Source organism: Diadema setosum, chromosome 2 (assembly GCF_964275005.1).
Source record: "Diadema setosum chromosome 2, eeDiaSeto1, whole genome shotgun sequence".
In the NCBI taxonomy this organism is placed as follows: Eukaryota; Metazoa; Echinodermata; class Echinoidea; order Diadematoida; family Diadematidae; genus Diadema; species Diadema setosum.
The window spans coordinates 32,707,229-32,729,510 of NC_092686.1; the positions used below are offsets into that span (position 1 = coordinate 32,707,229).

General features: G+C 38.3%; 1 protein-coding gene across 1 annotated transcript in view; it reads left to right on the top strand.

The window, feature by feature from the left end:
• The window catches only part of LOC140244155 (ATP-binding cassette sub-family C member 9-like), a 36,782-nt gene extending 16,220 nt beyond the window's left edge, over nt 1-20,562 (top strand). The window contains exons 12-31 of the mRNA XM_072323788.1: nt 2,595-2,700; nt 4,171-4,269; nt 4,680-4,845; nt 6,131-6,268; nt 6,705-6,924; nt 7,509-7,729; nt 8,308-8,468; nt 8,593-8,662; nt 9,320-9,477; nt 10,841-10,933; nt 11,583-11,685; nt 12,367-12,480; nt 13,252-13,363; nt 14,055-14,182; nt 15,712-15,790; nt 16,305-16,413; nt 17,294-17,397; nt 18,043-18,176; nt 18,845-18,907; nt 20,422-20,562. Coding sequence (XP_072179889.1) covers nt 2,595-2,700; nt 4,171-4,269; nt 4,680-4,845; nt 6,131-6,268; nt 6,705-6,924; nt 7,509-7,729; nt 8,308-8,468; nt 8,593-8,662; nt 9,320-9,477; nt 10,841-10,933; nt 11,583-11,685; nt 12,367-12,480; nt 13,252-13,363; nt 14,055-14,182; nt 15,712-15,790; nt 16,305-16,413; nt 17,294-17,397; nt 18,043-18,176; nt 18,845-18,907; nt 20,422-20,562 — 2,519 coding nt within the window. The remainder of the gene's footprint in view (nt 1-2,594; nt 2,701-4,170; nt 4,270-4,679; nt 4,846-6,130; nt 6,269-6,704; nt 6,925-7,508; nt 7,730-8,307; nt 8,469-8,592; nt 8,663-9,319; nt 9,478-10,840; nt 10,934-11,582; nt 11,686-12,366; nt 12,481-13,251; nt 13,364-14,054; nt 14,183-15,711; nt 15,791-16,304; nt 16,414-17,293; nt 17,398-18,042; nt 18,177-18,844; nt 18,908-20,421) is intronic.
• Nucleotides 20,563-22,282: the final 1,720 nt, after the last annotated feature.

Sequence of the window (22,282 nt, forward strand, 5' to 3'; positions counted from 1 at the left end):
GGGATGTAAATGGTTAAATAGCACCTGGAAAGGGGGGGGGGGGTGTGCGGATCGAGCTACCGAGTCCTTCAGTTCACTCGCGTGAAGTTCACAAAGGTGGAGTGTCCAAGGGTCTTACACGCGGGAGAGCGGACGACGGGCAGGTGCGTCACCCTGGAGGACGAAGACGGTTGGTAGGTCCGAAGGCGGGCCTCCGAGACGAGCGGCGCCGACGGATCCCGAATGTCGACGAGTGTTTGGCGAGTGGCGTGATACCGAGTGCCGGGATGCTGCGTGCTGATTAGCAGCTCGGGATTGATGAGTGCAGGATGTCGCGTTATATAGCGATGCGGGCTGGACGTTTGTCGTGAGCTTTGTAGTGAGCTTTGTCATAAGCTTTGTCATAAGCCCAGCTCATCCCTGAAATAATTAAAATATCGGGTTAAGCAATTAAGGGGTAATTCTAGCGTTCATACCTTTAAACTCCCCTCTGCCATGTGTCTGCCACATTCATCTTATCAACAAAAGGTTTATACCTGTATATATAATCAGTTCAATTACACACTTATCTATTACAACGGATCACCATCTCAATCATACATATCATAGCTTCTATACATTGCAGCTTCATAGGCCAACATATAATTACTCGGTTAAAACAATAATTTCCTCACATTCAAACCGCCTCTTCCTGTTATTATTCTCACTCAGAAATGATACATTATGCACCCCGCAATTACTGCGGACGGTAATTATCATACCTCTCAAAACATTAAGTAATTGCGTATAAACAAAATTAATGGCAGTAGCTCACCATAATATGCATTCCTTTTGCCTCACTATAACTTGAAACAAAACCTTATCAATAATTGGGATGCAATAAGCAACGCACATCTTTCTCATATTACAACAGTTATCTTCTTTACATGGTAAATATCTTCCTTCTTGGAATTCAGTTTCTATACAAAACTTGGGACATTATTATATGAAAATTAATTACGCTTCTGTTTTCTGGATATTACAATTCTTCAGACTTTCCAGAAGCAGAAAATTACTTTTACTCAAATAATGCAGGCAATTAAAATTTTCCTCCACCTTGAGTTGGAGATACAAAAGTACTTAACGAAATGCAATTAATATAACTACTTACAGTTCCTGAAAGGGGTGAGTCGAGCTGGGGGAAGTTGGGGCTTCTCCTGGCCTGTGCTGCCAAAAGTTGCGCTGAAATGGGCTCCTCCTGGCCTGTGCTGCCAGAAGTCACGCTGCCTGCAAATCTGTGGTTTTGCCAGCCATGCTAAAACCACCTTGCAAATTATAGGGCGTGCCTCAGCCTCAGTGCCTTCCCAATTCCCTATAGCTACACACACATAGGAGCCTGGGTTGCAGCTCCTCAGCTTTTCATCCTTCTGCAAGGAGCTCTTGGTATCTTCTGCCTACTCTCACACACTCTCTCTCATACCTTGGCACTCTCATCCTCACTTGCATACACAAACACAAAGGATTTTGCATCCTATCCAATTAGACCCACCTGTGCTAACTATGCTAAAATCTTGGGCTATGTGTTATTGACCCGCTAGTCAGACTGGTACCTTATCCTATTCCTTATAATAGTCCCTAGCTAATGTGTTCAAAATAAAGCTAAGATGTGAGCATACATGATCCTAATGCAAATGAGAGGAGAAGGGGGGGGGGGTAAAACAGGTCGCATTGTGACAATGATTTTAGGACCATTTTTGTCAACCCTTGCAATTTTCAAAATGTGATCATTTTGCACTCTCAGAGATGCCGAAACCAGCGAGAATTCGGCTTGCCATAGAACCAGTAGCATTCACAATGGTATTCACAATGACATTCACATTATTCACAATGATAACGGACAATAACAACTACCTTCCGCCCCACATTCCACACATTGTGAACGCTACTGGTTCTATGGCAAGCCGAATTCTCGCTGCTTTCCATATCTCTGAGAGTGCAAAATGATCACATTTTGAAAATTGCAAGGGTTGACAAAAATGGTCCTAAAATCATAACGCATGAACCAAAATTAAAGAATTTGGTGTCATTCTATTGAAAAAAGAAAGGCCTTTCCAATAGTATGCAAAATAATGACATATTTGCAACGATATTGCTAAAATTAATGACCTTAGGCGTTCCGTTCTTTTTGGGCCACCCTGTATATATATATGATAGTATAAAACATTTCTTCTGTCATAGAAGATTATAAGCAGACACACACACGCACACAAACAGATATGTATATATGCCTGCATTTTGTTTTGATATTGTAATTGCGTAATATGTGCGTTGTAATATTATGCACGTACATATGTAATGTAGTAATGAGTAATCGTGCGTTTTCGTTAATGTAGTAATGAGTGTTGTGCGTTTTCAAAAGGTTTCAACTTTGAACAAAATTGCATGCGTTAATTGCTTTATCAAGTGATTCTATTCTTTAAACTTTTTAAGGACAGAATTAAATTTTGCCACGATATGCCATTGAATCTTTTCAGTCATAAAATGCACAAGATTATAGCGGAAAGTGTATAGAAAGCCTTGCATTATTGTTCATATTTACCTGTCAACGGTCATGTGGCCTTGTTCTTCCTCTGCAGGTAAATTGACGCTCATTTGTGGACCCGTAGGAAGCGGTAAATCTTGTCTGGTAGAAGCCATTCTGAGGGAGATGACGACAGTTTCCGGGTCTGTCCAGTTTAACAAGTACGTCTATACTTGAAACGGTAAATCACGTTAATACACTGTAATACCAAGGAGGTATGTGTGTAGTATATCCTTGTTAATACACGACCAAAAGCTAAATGTTATCAGGAAATACCTTTTTAAATGTATGTGAATGACAAGATTATTTTGTTCGAAAAAAAATGCAAAAAAAATAATAATAATAATCCCTCCACCATGTATTTCAATTATAGAGGAGCGTTAATCCTTTCAACTCCACAAATCAGACAGACTACTTGTCACGACGGGCCAATAAGATTGAAGAGCAAAATGATTATGACTTCGTGTTAACAAATGACAATCTCGAGTGTTGAAGGGTGTTCGTGAATATCATCCAAGCCCCGTATTTGAAACCATGGCTTGCCTGCGTATACAAAACTTGTTTGCTTGTTTTTTTTTTCTAGGCTATTCCCTGTTTCTAGCTCTCCAACTACAGCGCTGAAAACGGGAAGAGCTATCAAGTGATTGTACATGAGCCTGTTTTGTCTAGCTAGCTAGAGTAAAGCTTTTTATTTTTACCCTGCATCACAAAACCAACAAAAAGTCGCCAGACATGGACTTTTAATTAAGAGCAGTTTCTGAACGAGCAGACTTTAAACTTTAAAAAGATGTGTAACTCAATTCAATTGCACTCTCCTAACGTATCTAAATATAGGAAAGAAAGTACACACTCTGTGGAAAATAAGTGTTCACTGAGAAAAGAGGCTCTGTAGTATATAGGGTCTATATCAAATTCAACAGTTAAAGCGCTTAAGCCGTGCTCTGTGTATGAAAGGGACAAAAAAAAAAACATGATGTAAAACTCTATATAGCAACAATAACGAAAAGATTATCAGATTAAGCTGAAATTGAATATGCTCTATCATCAAATTCTATCCACAACTAATACCAACTTTCAAAGCAGTAGCATCATCCTTTCAAAATTTATTAGAATTGAAAGTGAAAGGCGTGTAAACTAAAAAGGGCTTTTAAGAAATGAAAATGGTCCTCTAAGACATACAGTATCTAATCCCCAAAAACAGGTAACAGCGCAATTTCCCAATCGCTATATGATCCAAAACTTAAGAATAATGTAAAACCCTTCACACAATCTAGAAAACTAAATATTTACTAGGATGACTCACTTCAACTATTTTGAGTCCTCGCGTAAAACCAGGGGACTTTTTGTTGGTTTTGTGATGCACGGTCACATATAGATTTTGATCAATAGGATTGTTCGTGAAACTTAACGAAACCGAAAGTATTGAAAAACGAACTAAGCTCACTTAAACTCACTTGAAGTCAAAAGATATTGAACAATACAAAGACATTTCCGGTTTGTGATTGAAATGTCGGTTACGACAGTAGAAAATCCCTATCCTTGGCACACTTTTGTTTTTCTCGCACTTTTACTAGATATGTACATTAGGATGTATTGGACCGTAAATCACGCTGTTCCCTTCTCCCATGTAGAGATATAAAAAGAGTGGCTTACGCACCCCAAAAACCCTGGTTGGTCAACACGTCTCTTAGGAAGAACGTACTTTTCGGGGAAACTATGCAAAACAGCAGGTAAGTTTAAAAAAAAAAAACCCACAATATCAACACTGAAATCATATGTATGCCATTTTTCCCTCTCCTTTGGTTTTTGCATACTTATAAAACGGATCTTGCTCATTTGTGGCTGTTAACTAATAATTAATGTCAAGGCCGTACAATCTTTGTATATATATATTGTATATATATATATATATATATATATAATATTCCGCAAGTTTTCAGGAATCAATGTCTTATCTTAAAATACCAAACATGAATGGTATTTGCTGTCTATAACAATGTAAATGTAAATCTACATGAAGAAATGGACATGCGAGTGACATTGTATCTAAACGCATCATGGACGACAAAATTGTTACGTTCTGCAGATGACTTGATTCTTTTTGTTGCTATTCATTCTTCTTTATACATCATTCTGCCAGGTATCAGAGGATAATCCGCGCGTGTTCCTTGGGAGCCGACATTGACATGCTTCCAGCGAGGGACCGCACCGAACTGGGGGACAAGGGTATCACTCTCAGCGGTGGGCAGAAGCAGCGAGTTAGCGTGGCGCGAGCGATGTACGCCCGTAGCGATGTCGTCATTCTCGTGAGTGCAGTCATTTCTGGGCATTGCGTCATCCTGCAGATCTTTTGAATCCAATTAAATGATTTTACAGGTGTTCACACGATTGTCGAAAGTGATAAATCCGCCCCTTTAAAAGGCTGGTCGAGTGGTACCACCTCATAACAGCATATAATGTGAGAACAAACTCACTTCTTATGAAGATAAATGTCGGTGTCTATTGTATCCTTTAAGACACAGTCCATATATAAATAGACCAATTTACAAACATTTCTAAAACGTATACCTTGGTAACACTAGAAGGCTTGCCCAAGACCGTTTGCTTGAGATTTTCCAGACATACAGCAACTACCCATATATGCAAAGTGCATTCCAAGTATTGAAATACACTGATAAAGTAAGGGTGAATAGAATTATTGTTGAAAATATCCATGTTTACCGATAAACTGACCTATTAGCTCCGTGATTATATGGAATCTTAATCTGAGTAACTCACATATTATACTACTTAGTCGTGAAAAGTGAAATGTTCGATATCCATAGAGACATCAGCGTCATCCAGATAGCCATATGAGGTAACATTCACACGACATGCGCATAGCCCCATGGCTTTGCAAACAATCTATATCAAAATCGGAAGTTATTTGTAGGATAAGTGCATTGCAATATTCCAATCTATAAAGAAGTGCTGACTCCCATATCTGCTTCAGTGTAAACATTCGTCTGAAGAAGGATGCAAAAGACAGCAGTATTGATTCTATAGTGCGTTCAGGCATCATGGTCATTGCGTTTGAAATGATTATCGTCACACTACTTCACGATTATCATATGGCTATTATACATCACGTGTCATCTCTTATCGGGCGATCGAATGCTATCGACAAATTTACATAAGAAGTGCACGTTTTAGACCACAAGGGAAAACGAAACAGCTGTCTCCGTACAAATACTTTTCTGTCAACAAAAGGTGTGGAATTTGCCCGCAAATGTGAGGCATATCCGTGCTTGATGATAATCACCACTCAAAGATCAGCGCAAATCTACAAAATTAATCATGAGAAGTAGGAAAGAAAATGAATACAACAACAAAAACTCAATCGTCTGCACTCAGACAAGGAGCATTTCCTGTACCGATTCAATGGTTATGTTGCTGTTATTGTTGTGTATGTTGTGCAACATAGACAGAAATGTGACCTTTCATTTTTTCTGTTGTTTCTCATTGTCTATTTGTTTTGTTTCGTGTGGCACGAATGAGTAAGTCTCATCACTCGTCTGCACTGAATGTAAATTTTGTACATTATGTCTACAGGACGATCCGCTTTCGGCCCTTGACATGCATGTGAGCGCTGATCTCTTTAACAAGGGCATAAAAGGGATACTGCGACAGCGCCACCAAACGGTCATCCTTGTGACCCATCAACTGCAGTATTTACCGCACGCAGACAAGGTGGGATATTTGTCAATTATGTAGAATTTCATGACAGTTAACAAGCGAGGGTATGCCTGCAATCTGTTAAACATGTTATGGGTAGTATGGTAGGCACGTCAGTACTCTGCCAGTTCCTGATTCTTTTTACCATTAGGTGTTCAAACTCTCCCGTACAAAAATATATAGGTAAAAGAGACGGAATACATCAAAATACCTTTTACTCCCTTTTCAGTCACCTGAATAACATAAATGCTATCAAGATTCTATGAACCCTTTTTAGTCATGCTTCTACAACAGATGATTAATCCGAACCCCAAAGATGTGTAGATCTGAACGAAAACTGCTAGATTTTCTCCAATAAAATACTTGGCACATGTGTATTCCATCCGATTTCCAATGATATGTACAAATCTCTCTCTTCATTGGCCGTAATAAACGTGGAATTAATAACCAGATCATCTACATGAGCGACGGCGAAGTGAAGTGCCAGGGCACGAGCGAGGAGATAGTCCAGGTCTGCCCCGAGCTGAAGAGACAGTGGCAGCAAGCCGTCCGAAAGGCCAGCGAGTCTGGCGGTGACAAGCGAGAGAGCACAACTGAGCTGGAGAGGAAGAAACTCTTCCGACAGTGCTCGCGACAGATCTCCATCTTCAGCAACGCGGAATCCGTTCGAGGTATTATGAATATTCATCAACGATGCTGCATAATAATATCCATTATTCATGATTATTTTCACCAACATCACACATGACGATTACTAACCAGCCGGAAACGTTACTGACATTGCTGATTAAAGTATTTCAATCATGTTATCACTAGCATTCCTAGGATACCGCCAATACAATATCTGGCTGTGTAGGTGCTGATGGTTAAGTCAGGATAAACTATAAGAAACGGATAAGACTTTGTTATAATAGTTCATGACTTTTGCCGAAAATATATACTGGCAACATTGTCTTGTCAAACATGAAAACGAAAAGATTATCGAACATGACCCGATAAATTTACCCATGTGCTACGTTGTAACTTATTCGCGCTCCGTATTGATCGGACGTAACTCGTGTTTGTCATACCAGGGCTGTGGAGCTCTAAGGAGGTGGTTCCACTTCCCTGGCCATGGAGGTAGGCTTGCAGGCTCGCCTAGTTCCTCTTTAGTTATTCATTATTCCGTCCTGATGCGCGGCGTGAAGAGGACAAACGAGTTTATGAAGACTATAATGGAAAATAAAACGAGAACAACATTCTCCTTTATCAACAGGCAATGAAATCGACAGCCTGCTGGTACAGGAAGAACGCGATGTCGGGGCCGTGGCGTTCAGCAATTACATCTTCTACCTGTCTTCCGTGGGATACGTCATCGCCGCGGTCATCCTCGCCTTTGCTGTGCTGCGCGGGTCCCTGCAGGTCGCCACCAACTTCTGGCTCTCTGAGTGGTCAGAAGCCGGCATGAAGAACACCACCACCAACAACAACACAACAGTAAATGCCTTGATATTTCTCTTGGGTCTTCTCCTATAAACCCGAAATCTGCCCCTCTCCTTTCCTCCTAAAAAAACCCCCACAATTATTTCATCCAATTTCATCCATATTTTGTGAGTAAATGAACATGTATCAACTGATAATGGATTTTTGAAGTGGAGAGGGGTATAGGGGAAAGAGGAGAGGGGCATGTTTTGTGTTTGTTATTGTAAGAATCTTGATTGGTTCTTGACTGTTTGAATATCAGTTGTAAGAATCATGATTGGTTCAGGACTGTTTGAATATCAGTTGTAAGAATCCTGATTGGTTCTTAACTGTTTAAATATAAGTTTACAGTCATGGCGCTGGTATATAATATTTATATATTTTTTTTTTCTCACAGTTTACGTGGTTTAAGGTATATCAATCATTTCTGCTTGAACAATAAAGAATACTCCTGCATGGAATACAACATAGAACTATAGGTTTACATTTCAAACTACACACAAGGAGCACAGAAAGTACATAGATTTAGTGACAAAAATGTTTTTGTGTTTTAACAATCGGCTCTATAAAATCTTGAATCCTCTCCTTTGCAGATTGGAGATCAAACTGACTACGTCATCGGATTTGCTGCACTCTCCATGGCAACCGTTGTGTGCCAGGTTCTTTTCAACTTCATGGTCAACGCGGGAATCCTGACTGCTGCAAAAAGAATACATTTCTACCTGCTGGAAAACTTGATCAGAGTGCCAATGAGGTAGAGTATTTTGCCGCCTACCACAGAGCTATCCAAGATTTTGGGGTTTTCCCTCTTCCCGCAAAGTACATCTTTGATACACTGCTAAACATTACCTTTTTTTTTCGATTTCTTTGCATTCCAGATTCTTCGACATCACTCCGATTGGCCGGATTCTTAACCGCCTCACATTCGACACTCGACTAATAGACCAGGTGAGAATCAGCCGTTCAATTCCATCATAAATGTCAAATTTGTGTTCCATATGGAGGTGATGATCTTTTTTAAAATTAATGAGGAAACTGCAAACTATGAAGCCCTGCTTTTTAGCAGTCCCCTCCATGGGCAACTGTTTTCATTCGGTATTAAATTGCCATTAAAGTTGTCTATTGTACTTCAGTTCAGAGTACTTTCCGTTATTACGATGTTGTACTGTTTTGTGTAATTGTGTTTCCACATGTCTCATTGCGATTGCATATTGGTTTGAAATAAAATATGTGAAATGGAAATTGAAAAAAGCAAAATTATTTTCATCTACCAAGTCGATGTAATTCTATTTTGTGTCGTCAGTATAACGATTGAAATGAAATCCCTGCCAATTCTAAATTTTATTTGACTCTACGCGAAGGTCGATTAAATAACAATTTCAATGCTAGGTATATTCGGGGAAAACTGCACCTGGGCAAACTTGCCACTAGAATATCTGTTTTGTATATTTGTTGTTGTTTTTATGACATGACATGCAATACTCAAGGTCAGGTTCATGAAACAGTCAGATGCCCACATGCTCTTGACTATAGTTGAAATGATATGTAATGACGACATTTCAAAATGATCACTTTTGAAAACTGCCGTTATTTTTCCCCGTATAGAGGCTACTTATCACCATCAACATGCTGGCCAATGCCATACTGACCACCGCTTCGACAATCGTTGTCAACGCCGTTGTCAACCCGTATTTCCTCATCTTCCTTCTTCCTGTCACCGTTCTGTTCACCGGACTGCTCATATTCTACATCAGAACTGCGAGGTATCTGTTTCCTTCTATCGGGGACTTCTTATCTCCCTGATGCTTGCATCTCAAGAACATGACACTGCATAATATTCTATTATGCACAGGCATTAGACGACTTACCAATGTATACACACAAGCGTTCATGGATGGAGCAGGGAGGTGCTAGAGAAGGAGAGACAACTACTGCTCTCCTTTGAAGTCATGCGCGGTGCCGCCGAGAAGTTATGCGTTCAACTACAGGTGTTACCCATGTGCTTTGACAAAGGAGAGCATCAATAATCAGGACTAGCGCTCTCACATCTATAAATACTTGCCCCTACTGCAATTCGCTCTCTCTTTCAATGTGATGGCAACAACGAATTTGTGTAACTTGAATTGAAGCAGCGAACCAAAATGCAGTGTAAAACTAACAATTTTAACAGCAAATAGTTTAAAAGCACGCTGGAATACGCTTTAGCGGAGTACTGTATTTGAAAGATCAAAATATCCCAGATTAAAAGATAAAAAAACTAACATGCACAATTATGCGCATTATAGAAAAATATTAGGTTTTTAAGAGGGCCTAATTTTCATTTCATTTTGATTTGCGCATTACGAAGAAACTAGAAATACATGTTAATAATATTGAATTCTTTCCTAAACTATTCTAAATCAATTCGAGTATTTCATTTAAAATCTTACGGTGAAATAAAACTTGCAATTCAACGAAAGGTGAAATGCGTTCTTCGTCTCCGAACTTCGTCTTGCAAACCAGAGCGGCGCCGAGCATGACTTCAAAGCGTAATGGAATGCTAGACATCCCATTGTAACGCCTTGAACCCAAACATGTGTTTGCATGAATTACGGAGAGTTGCCACTCCATCTCTGTAACACCTCCCTGGATGGAAATCATTTTCTCAAGCAGCTTACAAATATTTAACGGGTATGAAGTGTAACAACCATGGAACACATTCAGCCATGATAAACCATATTTTCAGCGGTTGTATATTATACGGAATATTCTTCACAAAATGCTTCCCCACCGTATATCAAAGTATACAGTGTGGCGTGTTTGTAAATGCATTGACAGTGTCACGTGGTAAGAAACTTTGACTGCGTTTCAAGCAATTGAAACTTTTTGCTATTCACATCTGTAATGTCAAAACAGCTCCAACAGATAAACATTATGATGCAGAAATGTACTGTACAGTATACACTACTAGTAAACCAAAGTAACGAAGAGTTGAATCCAGAGATATGGGATGAGTGACAGCTCTACGAGGGAATTATTCACTGTACTGTCTAATTACTTGATTTCACAAGATATGTTATACAATAGCATGGCGACTATGACCTCATACAAGTGTAATTGCCAATATCTCTCTTCTTTCTTCCATAGAGAATTGCAGCGGACGGAAAGCGTGAGCCGATCGCCAATTTTTGCTCACTTTTCGGAGACCCTTGGGGGCCTGACTACCATCAGGGCATTCAGGTATGCTAGAACTGTATACGACCCGGTGACATTTGGATCACGGTGTCCTTCAGTGACAGGTTTTCAAGTTCAAAGTTCAAGTTCAGTCTTTTAACGATCCCGTCCCTGCAAAAGCAATTTATGTTGTTGAATTTTGTTTGTGTGTGGCATGTTTCCAGTTTGCAAGTATCGGCTACATTAGTTCTCTCTTTCTCTCTCTCTCTTTGGAGGTTTTGGGGTTGAGATTGGTAAAGAATGAATTAGACGATTTATTTTGGGGAATGGTGAGTTGATAAGTGTCCTTATTAAATCGACATTGTCATGGAACCTGAAACGTGCCTTAAGTATGTTGTCCAAAGCATTCATTCATACATTGTTTTGTGCTCCGTCACGTGAAATATTGTGAAATGTTATAAACATACTTTTGAAGGGAACTATCCTGTTCCGAAACATCTTCGGCTCTGAACTGCTTTGGATAACAACTTTCTTAAAAAAATTAAAGTGGTTCTCAGCTTTTATCAAAACAAACAAACAAATAAACAAACAACACTCACACACACCTGAAAAATAGACAAATCACTTGTCTTTAGCAATCCGCGAGAGAAATTAATTCCCTTTCTCTGTCCACCCAAGACTGTGATATTACTTCGCTTTTGTCTTTCTACTGCAGTGCAGGAGGACGCTTCTTCAAGACGATATCTGACCTCATTGATACCAACAACACTTGCTCTATCTACCTTTTGGCTGCAGAACGGTGGCTGGGTATTCGACTTGTATGTAAACGTTTTTTTTTTTTTTTTTTTTTTTTTCATTGAGCTAAAAAGAGAAAAACAAACTATGATGATGTCATAAACGCTTAATATATGAGTAAAACCTACAAACTGGGACCTACGGTTGACAAGCCTGCTTCTAAATAGGTTTCATCATACCTCTCTAGCGTTCATTCTCAGATTCCAACTTTCATAGATCGGCCACTATGTTCCATTATTATGTTTGCAATATTCTATAATACCTCCTGGCTGGATATCATGTATTAACTAATTTTGTTATATTTGCTGTATTTTTTCATCGAGAAATACGAAAATGAATTGAAATTGAACTTGAACTTGAAATTGAAATATTTTGAAAGTGAATATTTCTCAAACAGTTCTGTCAGTCCTATATGAGAAATTTTCCATACAAGAGTATATTTCTCTTCCCCTCTCTGTCTTTATAATCATAATTATAGATATACATTTATATATATGCAGTTATTATCATTATGTTTATGTGTTTGTGAGAGTATGTTCTTTCTTTCCGTACGTGCTTGAACATTACGGAAGAAGACGTTTTATCAAAGGCAAGGAGATAGGTAACCCATGTTTATCCTGGTTTATGCAAGTGATGCTAATCAATGACCATCGGATTATGAAACATGATTGGCTTTTACACCTCACCTTTTCCACGTGATGCAGGATTTGCTTGGGGCCGTGATAGTTCTCATGGCGGGACTGAGCTCACTCCTTGGCGCCGCCTACCTGGGTATGGAGTCCAGTCTGATTGGTCTGGCGATCTCGTACGCTCTCATGGTAAGCTGTACCACCATGTGCCCAGGCACATGTGTTTGTTTGTGTGTGTGTGTGTGTGTGTGTGAGTGTGTGTGTGTGTGTGTGTGTGTGTGTGTGTGTGATATCAGCCAGGCACCGGTGTAATAGACACGCCCACCCACCGACACCACGTGCACGTCTCTGCTAAAGCATTCAATGAATATTACCAACTGAACTTTAGTATGTCACCCACGCCACATATATTTACCACTGAAGTTCAAGGAGAGTCTTGATTCTGCTCATCTCACCCTATGAACCACCACATTGAAATGCTATTATATCCAACACGAACATGTTGCCGATTTTAGTATAGAGGGCTAAACTCCCAATTCTTGTGGCCAATCTTAATTATAGTGTTATGCTCAAATTGACATATGATTACGGGTAGATTGTTTAAGTGTTGCTTTTTCAATTTCAATTTCAATTTCAATTTCAAAGTTTATTTCATTTTTCGACAAAACATATATGTTTCACTTTCTTTGATAACATAGAATAAGGTAAACAGAACATTGTGAAATGAAAAGACTGTACAACAATTGAGGACCTATAGTAACTATACATTGTATAGTGAAAAAGAAACAGAAGTGGTCGAAGTGAAGTACATTGTATACCGTTGCTTTAAGTGCGAAAAATGGAGGGACCCACTAAAAAGATATGCTTAATATGTCACGCTCCTTTTTTTTAAAGTAAATCTCAGTTTTTCACAAACCCGATTCCAGCATTATATGATTTAAATATATGCCTCTATTCCAGGTGTCGTCGGCTCTTAACTTGCTCGTTCGCTCAATCTCCGAGCTGGAACTGTACATGAATTCCGTCGAGAGGATACGATACTATGCCATTGTGCCTCGCGAGAATTATGAAGGTACATTGTATTAACACTTCGCATTAAAGGCATTACTTACCATTTGCAGAGGAAACAAAAAGACACAGCTTTAGTGCTTCAAAATAGTTTTAAAATGTGACTTTCGGATAAAAGCATCTATGTAAAAATTTGAATCAGTATAATCAATGTTAAGTACCGTATTGTTAGATATACAAAATGTAAACAATAGTAATAATGAAAAAGTTTCTGGACTAAACCGTCTACAGTAAAGACAGTTACGGTTTATTGAGAAAGATAGTGAAATCTCCTTATATTTTTAGGCTTTATTGTGATTTTTTTTTTATATGGTAGAATGTTTTGGGATACAACTGACCTATACACATTTGCATCAAATGTGATATTTCGAACATTTTTTTTTTAAATCACTGCTCCCAATGGTAAACAGTACTTTTAAGTGTGAGTTAGAATATATAAATTATCTTTTTTTACCAATTTGAAAGGAATATGGAATACATAACAATTTGTATTATGGATCGTTAGCATCAGCAAGTGCAAAACTTTCGTTCATAATCACAACCATTATAACGATTACTTTGGACTTATTTGTTATGATGTAATGTTCATGTTGTTTAGACTTACCAGTAAACAAATTGCCACCTGCTGCAACTGGCCCTGTGATGAGAAAAACTGCTGTAGAATGATGATTTTCCCCGATGAATATCCACACCAGGTGAGGAGCCGCCCGCTGATTGGCCTTCAAAGGGAGAAATACACATCGAGGACGCCAGTTTCCGGTATGCCAGTGAGTTGGATCCGGTACTCAAACAGGTGGATATCCAGATACACGGCCGCCAAAAGGTAAGCGTTGCACTTCAATGGATAGGGGGGGGGGGGGGGGGGGGATGGGAGGGAAACGACATTGCATAAACCCATTGCCTATAGTACAGGAACTGGTACGTTATTCTAACATTATCACTGTTGTGTGAGGGCACTGTGGCATAGTGGATATAACTATTTGATTTTAATCGGCAAATTACTATCATGATTATCATTTTAGTTGTATAGCAGTGGAATATCTATTTTTTCCTTCGTTCCAAAATGATTATTTGAGTGTGAATATCTAGAAATAGGATAAAGGCGTAAATATTCAAAATTAAATGAAGCGCCTTTAAAAACTAATAACGACAACAAGAACAATGGAGGTCCAGAGTTCGAATCCCGTCTAAGCCTTCGTCAAACATCCTTGCACAAGATGTGTTTACCCATATGTCCCTCTCGACACAGATGAGTACCTACCTGGCAACGCTGGAGTGATAATAGCGGCATTTAATTGTCCTCTAGCAGTGGCAACACTTAATCTACCCTGGATAAAGACTACTGGTACCATATCATGATCTTTATCAACGCAAATCACCACATCTCGGAGACAATTGTTTAATTATGGATGAAATATAGTCATGTAGTCATGCAATAGGCCCGTTCACACACAAGGGAAAAAGTGCGATTTAAAAATCGATTTTCTTATCGCGATCAAAATTTCGAAATTTTTTCCAGTGTGGACAGAAAAATCTCACTAATTACCGCGATCCTTATCGCGATCCAACTCGCACTATTAGTGCGATTTTTCAGAATAATCGCGATTATTTTGCCAAGCGTCGTGTGTGTGAGCGCGATCGAGATTCGGAAATCGGTATTTTTAATCCCATCGTTCGTAGCGCGTGCGAAACTCTATTGGGACTGCGGCGGGGTCAGTCTTCGGTCATGCAAGATTCGCGCATGCGCAGTTTGGCCACTGATCGTTCTTCCCTTGCTGCGAAGTGCGATTTTTCCCTGTGTATGAACGGTCGAAAAAAAAAATCGAAATTTGGATCGCGATTGAAATTCCGATTTTCGTCTCTTTTACTTACTTGCCCAGAGTTCTGCACATGGCTCTTCATTTTCGAATTTAGGGTACAAAAATTCCAGCATGATATCCATCTAGGTGACCTCCACGAAGAATTTCAAGCGATGACCCATGCAGTCAATTAACCAATGTACATACATTGTATATTTAATCATCCAGCGGAAAGGACCATACCCTACCCCTCCCCCCCCCCAAAAAAAAAAAAAAATAATAATAATCAAATCAATGTGGATGTGGTGAACAAGTGAAGGGGAAAAAATAGTGGGCAGTTCAAAAAGATGGAGAAATGATGGATCATGGGTGATCATGATAAGTGACACGAAGGTAATAATGACATTCAGATATATAACATTGCGTGTGCATGGTTTAGCAGAAAACATGAATTCAGCCGATGTGCGTGTCAGGAAATTAATTCAACCCTGTGTAAATGAATTAATATAATAGTTATGTAAAACGTAATTTTTCTCTTTTTTTGGAAACATAGATCGGAGTATGTGGTCGATCAGGCAGCGGAAAATCCTCGTTGACTTTGGCATTATTTCGGCTGGTGGAGACTTGCCAAGGTGAGACTGAAACAAAAACTGGTATAAAATCCAGTGCTTTGATAACAGTATAGCGCCACGAATCAAACACTAACTTTAGGTATCGACTTCTTTATTTCCAATGAAAATATGTTGGGCAAAAACTTCCTTACTTTAATATAATTATTGTACATATTCTTTTGCGTTTATACGTATTGATTAAATGAAAAACACGATATTAAAAGAGCAACGATAGAACAAACTCAAGCTTACTCTAATCAATATAACGGATCTCAAGCATAGAATTAAGAATTAACTTTTTTTTTTTTAACGAGAATAATATATCACATGTAATTTATAAGGCATTGGAGGCGGAAATCAGATCCGATATTTTGCCCAGTGAAAGTTCGAGTGAAATAACTTCATTTTTTTTTCAAAATATTGCTTAAGCTTTATTGTTATGAAGATTCATAATTCTTGTGAATTGATAAAAATGTCACGTAATTAATGTCGTTTTTTTTTTTTGTTTTGTTTTTTGTTTTTTTTTTTATTCCAGGCCAGATTACAATCGACGGTATCGATATCAACACTGTACCACTCAAGACACTCAGGCAAAGACTATCGATCATTCCCCAGGATGCCGTGTTATTCGCCGGCACGATAAGGTCAGTGACAATGATCCTTACAGGCATATCAGTGCCATTATAGTCCCGTGGGTTTGGCGTGCGTTTGATTATAACACTGGCTGGATTTACACTGGTATCAGATGATTACTATACAATTTTCTTCTAACAAAATCTATTTCCTTTTGCCCACAGGTTCTACCTCATTTCCTAAAGTAAATGGTTAAATGAAAGGAAATCAAGAAGAAAACAGGAATAAATAAACACAATGTATTTGTTATGAAAAGCAGTGTCACTCCACATCTTTCCATCTACGTTGACTTTATGATACATAGACCTAAAAATGGAAAGTTTCAACTGAAGTCGCAAGTAATAAAAGAAAGTTACGGGATTTTGAAGTTGCACATAATTATCACCAAACATTGACTTTCGCCGCAACCGCATTATATCACGAGTGCAAATTATAGGGAAAGCGGTGGTAATCGTCACCAAAGGTTACCTTCGACATATCACACGTCATTTTAGTCAAGTTTCACTAAAATACGAAATCAAGAAGAATTACCTTTGTTGTTACACAGCAAATTGTTTTAGTGTTTTAATTACCCAGCAATTCAATGACAACCTTTAGAAGAGAACCATGTAGAGCGACGTAATCTGGTCACTTCCTATTTCGTCTTACTATCAGAAAACAATATCAATTGCAGATTCAATTTAAATTAAATCTGAATTGATTTTGTAAGTGAAAATGATATAGCAAAGTGATTATAACCAGACCCAATCAGTAACTGGCCTGTCATATTTCGATAAAGATCAGGAAATATGCTTTCTGCTTATATAGATCTAAAACTGACACCAGGTTGTGCTAATGATTTCCTTTTTTTTTTTCTTTTTTTTTTTTTTTTTTGACTCTTCAATCTCATAGGTCCAACCTCGATCCGGCAGGGGAATTGTGTGACACTGATCTGTGGTGCGCCCTGGAAATCTCGAAGATGAAAGAGACAGTCAAGAGTCTTGAACATGGTTTAGGTATGTATACGAATAACTTGAAGTTGGCGCATTATCTCAACAGAATGATGAAAGTACGTTCTTACGGGGCACAAAGCGGTTTACATATATTTCTGGTGCAACTTCCGGGCTTAATCAGCTGACAAGCAAAAAAAAAAAAAGCTTAAAAAAGACTTAAACACAATACAATTGGCGACTGACAAAGATGGTTCCTTTAAAAAAAGGACAAAAAACTAAAGGGGCGCCCCTTCATTTTTCTTTTCTTTTCTAAAGGAGATTTGTATATTGCCATGACATATATCTATTCCCCCGCTTTAACCCTCTGTACTACGGCCCAAGTTCCTTCTCTGTCATATATTGCCCACCTCGTGGAGCACTTTCTGTCCGTACTGCTACCAAAGATGGCTACAATGTTATTGTAAAGCGCAAGAGAGAGATTAACGTACTCTATATAAGTAGAGTGTAATATTATAAGTATTATTACTAAATATTGCCATTATTATTATTAGTATAGTAGTAGTAGTTGTAGTAGCAGCAGTAGTAGTATGATCATAATCATTATTATAATTACTTTTATAATAACTGTTTTCATTATTGTGTATTGTTATTGTTATTGTTGTGATCACCATTATAATCTTTAGCACTAATACTCTCATGTTGCTGCAGATACTTGCGTGGCAGAGGGAGGCGAAAATTTCAGCGTTGGGCAGAGGCAACTGTTCTGCCTAGCACGGGCCTTCCTCCGGAAGTCTAGCGTTCTCGTGATGGACGAGGCTACCGCTTCCATCGATGTGGAAACTGTGAGTTTTCTGTGTTTGCGTCATGATTCTTATGTCTACCACGAGGTTATCATCATGGTTATGAGTATTCACTTGTCCTTTTTTCCATTCTTGACAAAAACAAAAATATGTGGAGCATAATTATACCTTGCAAATGTTTTGTAAATTAATTGTCATGCACCGCAACAAAACAGAAAAAAGAAAAAAGAAGAAATGTCCCAAGTCCCTACTTGAAGGCCATTACTACACTAGCGCATGATATAAACATAAAGAGAATAAGATTGGAGTAAAATGTTAGAGAATTTGCTCGATGGGTATATTCAAAAGGATTTTTTTCCTACATCAATTTCCGCGGCTTAAATACTGCTTCGGACATTGTGTAATACAATTTCACTTTCCCAACAGTGAACATAGCAAAGGGAAAAAAAAAACTAAAAGAAAAACAATAAGTTCTTTCTTCTTCATAAAATAGGGTACAATTAGCGGTATCATATATTGTCATCAACAGTTAATATGGTAAAAAAAAAACAACAACAGTCAAATAGGAGTTCGTAATCCCACCACCGTTACGTAGTCTGCCCACCTCCAATCAATGTTTCGAAAGAAACATCCTTATCTGAAATACATTTTGACAATGAACATACAAATATAAATTTCACTGTTTGATTTTACATTCCTTCTCTCCGCAGGATTCCGATCTCCAAAAGATTGTTGCCGATGTCTTCAAAGATAGGACCGTCCTCACAATAGCAGTAAGTAAACGTCTCAATTCATCACTCATGTAATTATTTTGTCATTCTCACAAGCAAATGAACTGAGAAAAAAAAAACGGAAGAAAAACAACAGGAAAACATATCGTAACTGCTGATATTTGTGAATCAATCATTCGTACTCTTCTAACTGCTTGTATGAGTCCATTTCCATCATTTCCGTATACTTAAAATATTCTGTAAACCTATATTGTTTTTAGTATGTATCATGGTGAAATGTATACATTAAATTTCTAAACCCCCCAAAACTATACGTTATTGTTGGAAATGGAAAAATAAATTAATGAATGAAAAATGAGTCAAGAAAAACTCTGCAAGGACAGCACGTAGTTTTTCTCTTATATATCTAGCTCTTCTCCTGACATGGTAATGTGAGACATGAAAGAAATGTTAGGTTTCGACAACGATCACAATGCAACTATACTTAAATATTCTTACTCACAATATGCTGTCCTATGTGCAGTTTCCAAATCGGGGACATCGGGGTGTCGGAGCAAAGGAGATGGTGGCAGTCTATAAAGTCTTATACTTTTCGAAAATTCCTATTGTAATGCACCATCTCTAAAAACAATAAAAAACACCCTTTCAAATAAAAAACAACAACAACAACCACCAGTCATAAAGCTATAATGTTCCTTTAAGAATATGCAATAACGCGGCAACCTTTACACCGAGATGGTAAACGAAATGAAAGGGGCACCTCACATCTTTCATGCCACTTGTTTTGCTATTTAGTCCTTAAGTGCCGATAATGTTTTGAACAACCACCATCAGAAGACAAAATTATCTTTAGTTCCACTTGTCAAACTTTTAGTATTGGCCACAAAAAATCTGAGCTTGTCTTTTCAGAATGTTTTAGATCGCATGGATGCTGACTGACGTGTTGTTTCACCAGCTGTTGCGTCTTAACTACCCTATTGTCCTGTATTCCTTTATACGCATAATATAGGTTTTCCCATTCATTTTCAAACTTTTTTTCATTCAATTTCACAAATTTTTACTTCAATTTCGTCGCGGAATGTCGGGAGTAGGCCAATCTTACTTTCAAATTCGTCTTTCATCGTTCATTTTCAAATAAAGTCCATTCAATTTAGTCATTTGGCATATCGTCATTTACAGTTCAAATTCGTCAGTCTCACTCGCAGCACTCAAAACAGCAGGATCGATTTCGTCTTTTGTCAATCATTTTCGTTAAATTTTCATTCATATTCGTCTCATATCTCTACCCGGTGTGATTTTCCAGTCATCAATGTATTGTTGTTGTTTTTTTGTTGTAACCGTTCACATTTTACATTCAGGAGTTAACATACACACAAGTCCCCCCCCCCCCCCACACACACACACACAAAGAATCACAGATACAGATCTTTGAAATTGAATGACAAAAGTGCGAAAATGGATGGGAAAACATATATATACCGTTCCATTCAAAGAAATGCATCCTTTTGAAGATATTGGAAGGTGTTACCACAATGCTTTTTTTTTTAAACTTCTAGCATCGCATCAACACGATCATCAACTCGGATAAGATTATCACTCTTGCCAAGGGAACGGTGGAGGAATATGGCGCGCCAAAGGAGCTACTCCGGAATAGGTCGGGACTATTTTCATCTCTCGTGAGGGCCGGACGAACGTAGCGAAGGGAATCGATACATCAGCGAGAGCCTGACAACTTTCTTGAAGATTGCCTCGCATCCTTAAGTTCACCTTGTCACACCCAATTGCCAAAACGCGTAGAGCATTCTGCGATTGCCGTATATAAGAAATAAAAGACAAAAAAAATAAAGTAATGGATGTTTTGTTAGGTGATATCAGACAACATTGATTGCGCAATATCTCTGGAAGGATTCAATACAGAAATACTTGATGCGTGACCTCAATGGATTTCATCTGCATGCTGAACTGAATAAAGTGTGGAGATAGTGGTATTCATGATTGTTGTAAGTAATGCATTCCACCTACAGTAAGGTGCTGAAGGAATAGAGAGAAGAGAGATAGACAGACAGGCAGACAGATAGACAGAAGGCTGGATTGATAGATTGATAGATTGATTGATAGATAGATAGATAGATAGATAGATAGATAGGGGTAGTATTTATGGTTATTTATCTACCGTTTTAATGCATAAAACGAACCATTGACAAATACTTATAAACGCAGATATTGGGTCTAAACCGGAAATGACGCACACAAAGGAACATCTAACACACGACATCCAATTGCTTTATGTTTATGTAAGAACAAACAATAAATATCGTGACACAACAAATGGGGGACACAGCTCAAGCAAAATAAGAGAAACAGACAAGCAGCCAATAAAGCTATGCCTTTGTCTGAAGATCGAAGAGATCTTGTAGAATGATGATATTGTTGCAAAATAGATTGATTCTATGTAAACTTACAGATGTACTTATGTAAACTTGTGTGTGTGTGTTTGTGTGTGTGTGCGTGTGTGTTTATGTGTTCGTTGGTCGCTATGGTTAGAAAAGAATGTTCTATGAGGTCTTAAAAGAATTTTACTGCTATCGAATTTGGTATCCCGAAGATCGTCCTAAAAGGTAATAAGTAAACAAAAATAACAACAAAACAAACAAACAAAAAACCTTGAGGAAATTGAGTTTAGCTACGCGGCTGAATTTCACTTACTTATAACTTAGTAAAATCGTCATTATGTCGACTTTATGTTATCTTTTCGTGAGTGATAACACCATGCGGCAGACGCTGCACAATATAGTGTTCTGTGCGTTTTGTATGTGCATGTGGCACACGTGGCACAGTTTCTGGCTTCTTTCGTGACATCAATTTAAAACGACATTGTGCTTGAGCTTGTGGAAGAACGAGCACTAGTAGGACCTGCTCACATACAGCCATGCTCGTCGGCAAATGTATTTTACTCATAATATTCTGAATCACGGAGGTATAATCAATAGGCGACCTCTATAGTGTACAACCCTGGTTTCTCTATATTGTTGGCAGACTGTTATAATCCGTACACTGCATTCGTTGTCTTTCGCCTTTTACGTTTATTCTGAAATCGAGTCAACGATGTCCATTTTGAATAATTATATCAGGTATAAATATAAGTAACTGTGACTTTAAATACCTATTGAAAGATGACAAATCACCCTGTGGCAAATTTCTCCTTTATCTAGAACAATTAACCTCTTTGACATACCTGTAGAGAGTGGTTCATTTGGGCGCTTTCATTTTCAGCTTATACCAATGTCTGAACAACGTCATGAAAAAAAAATGAAAAAATCATTACCCTGCAGTCATCATTTCGCTTGCTGAGTCATCACTTTATTTGAAAACGTCAGCGATGAATTGCACCGTGTATTAATTCAAGGTAATCTCTTT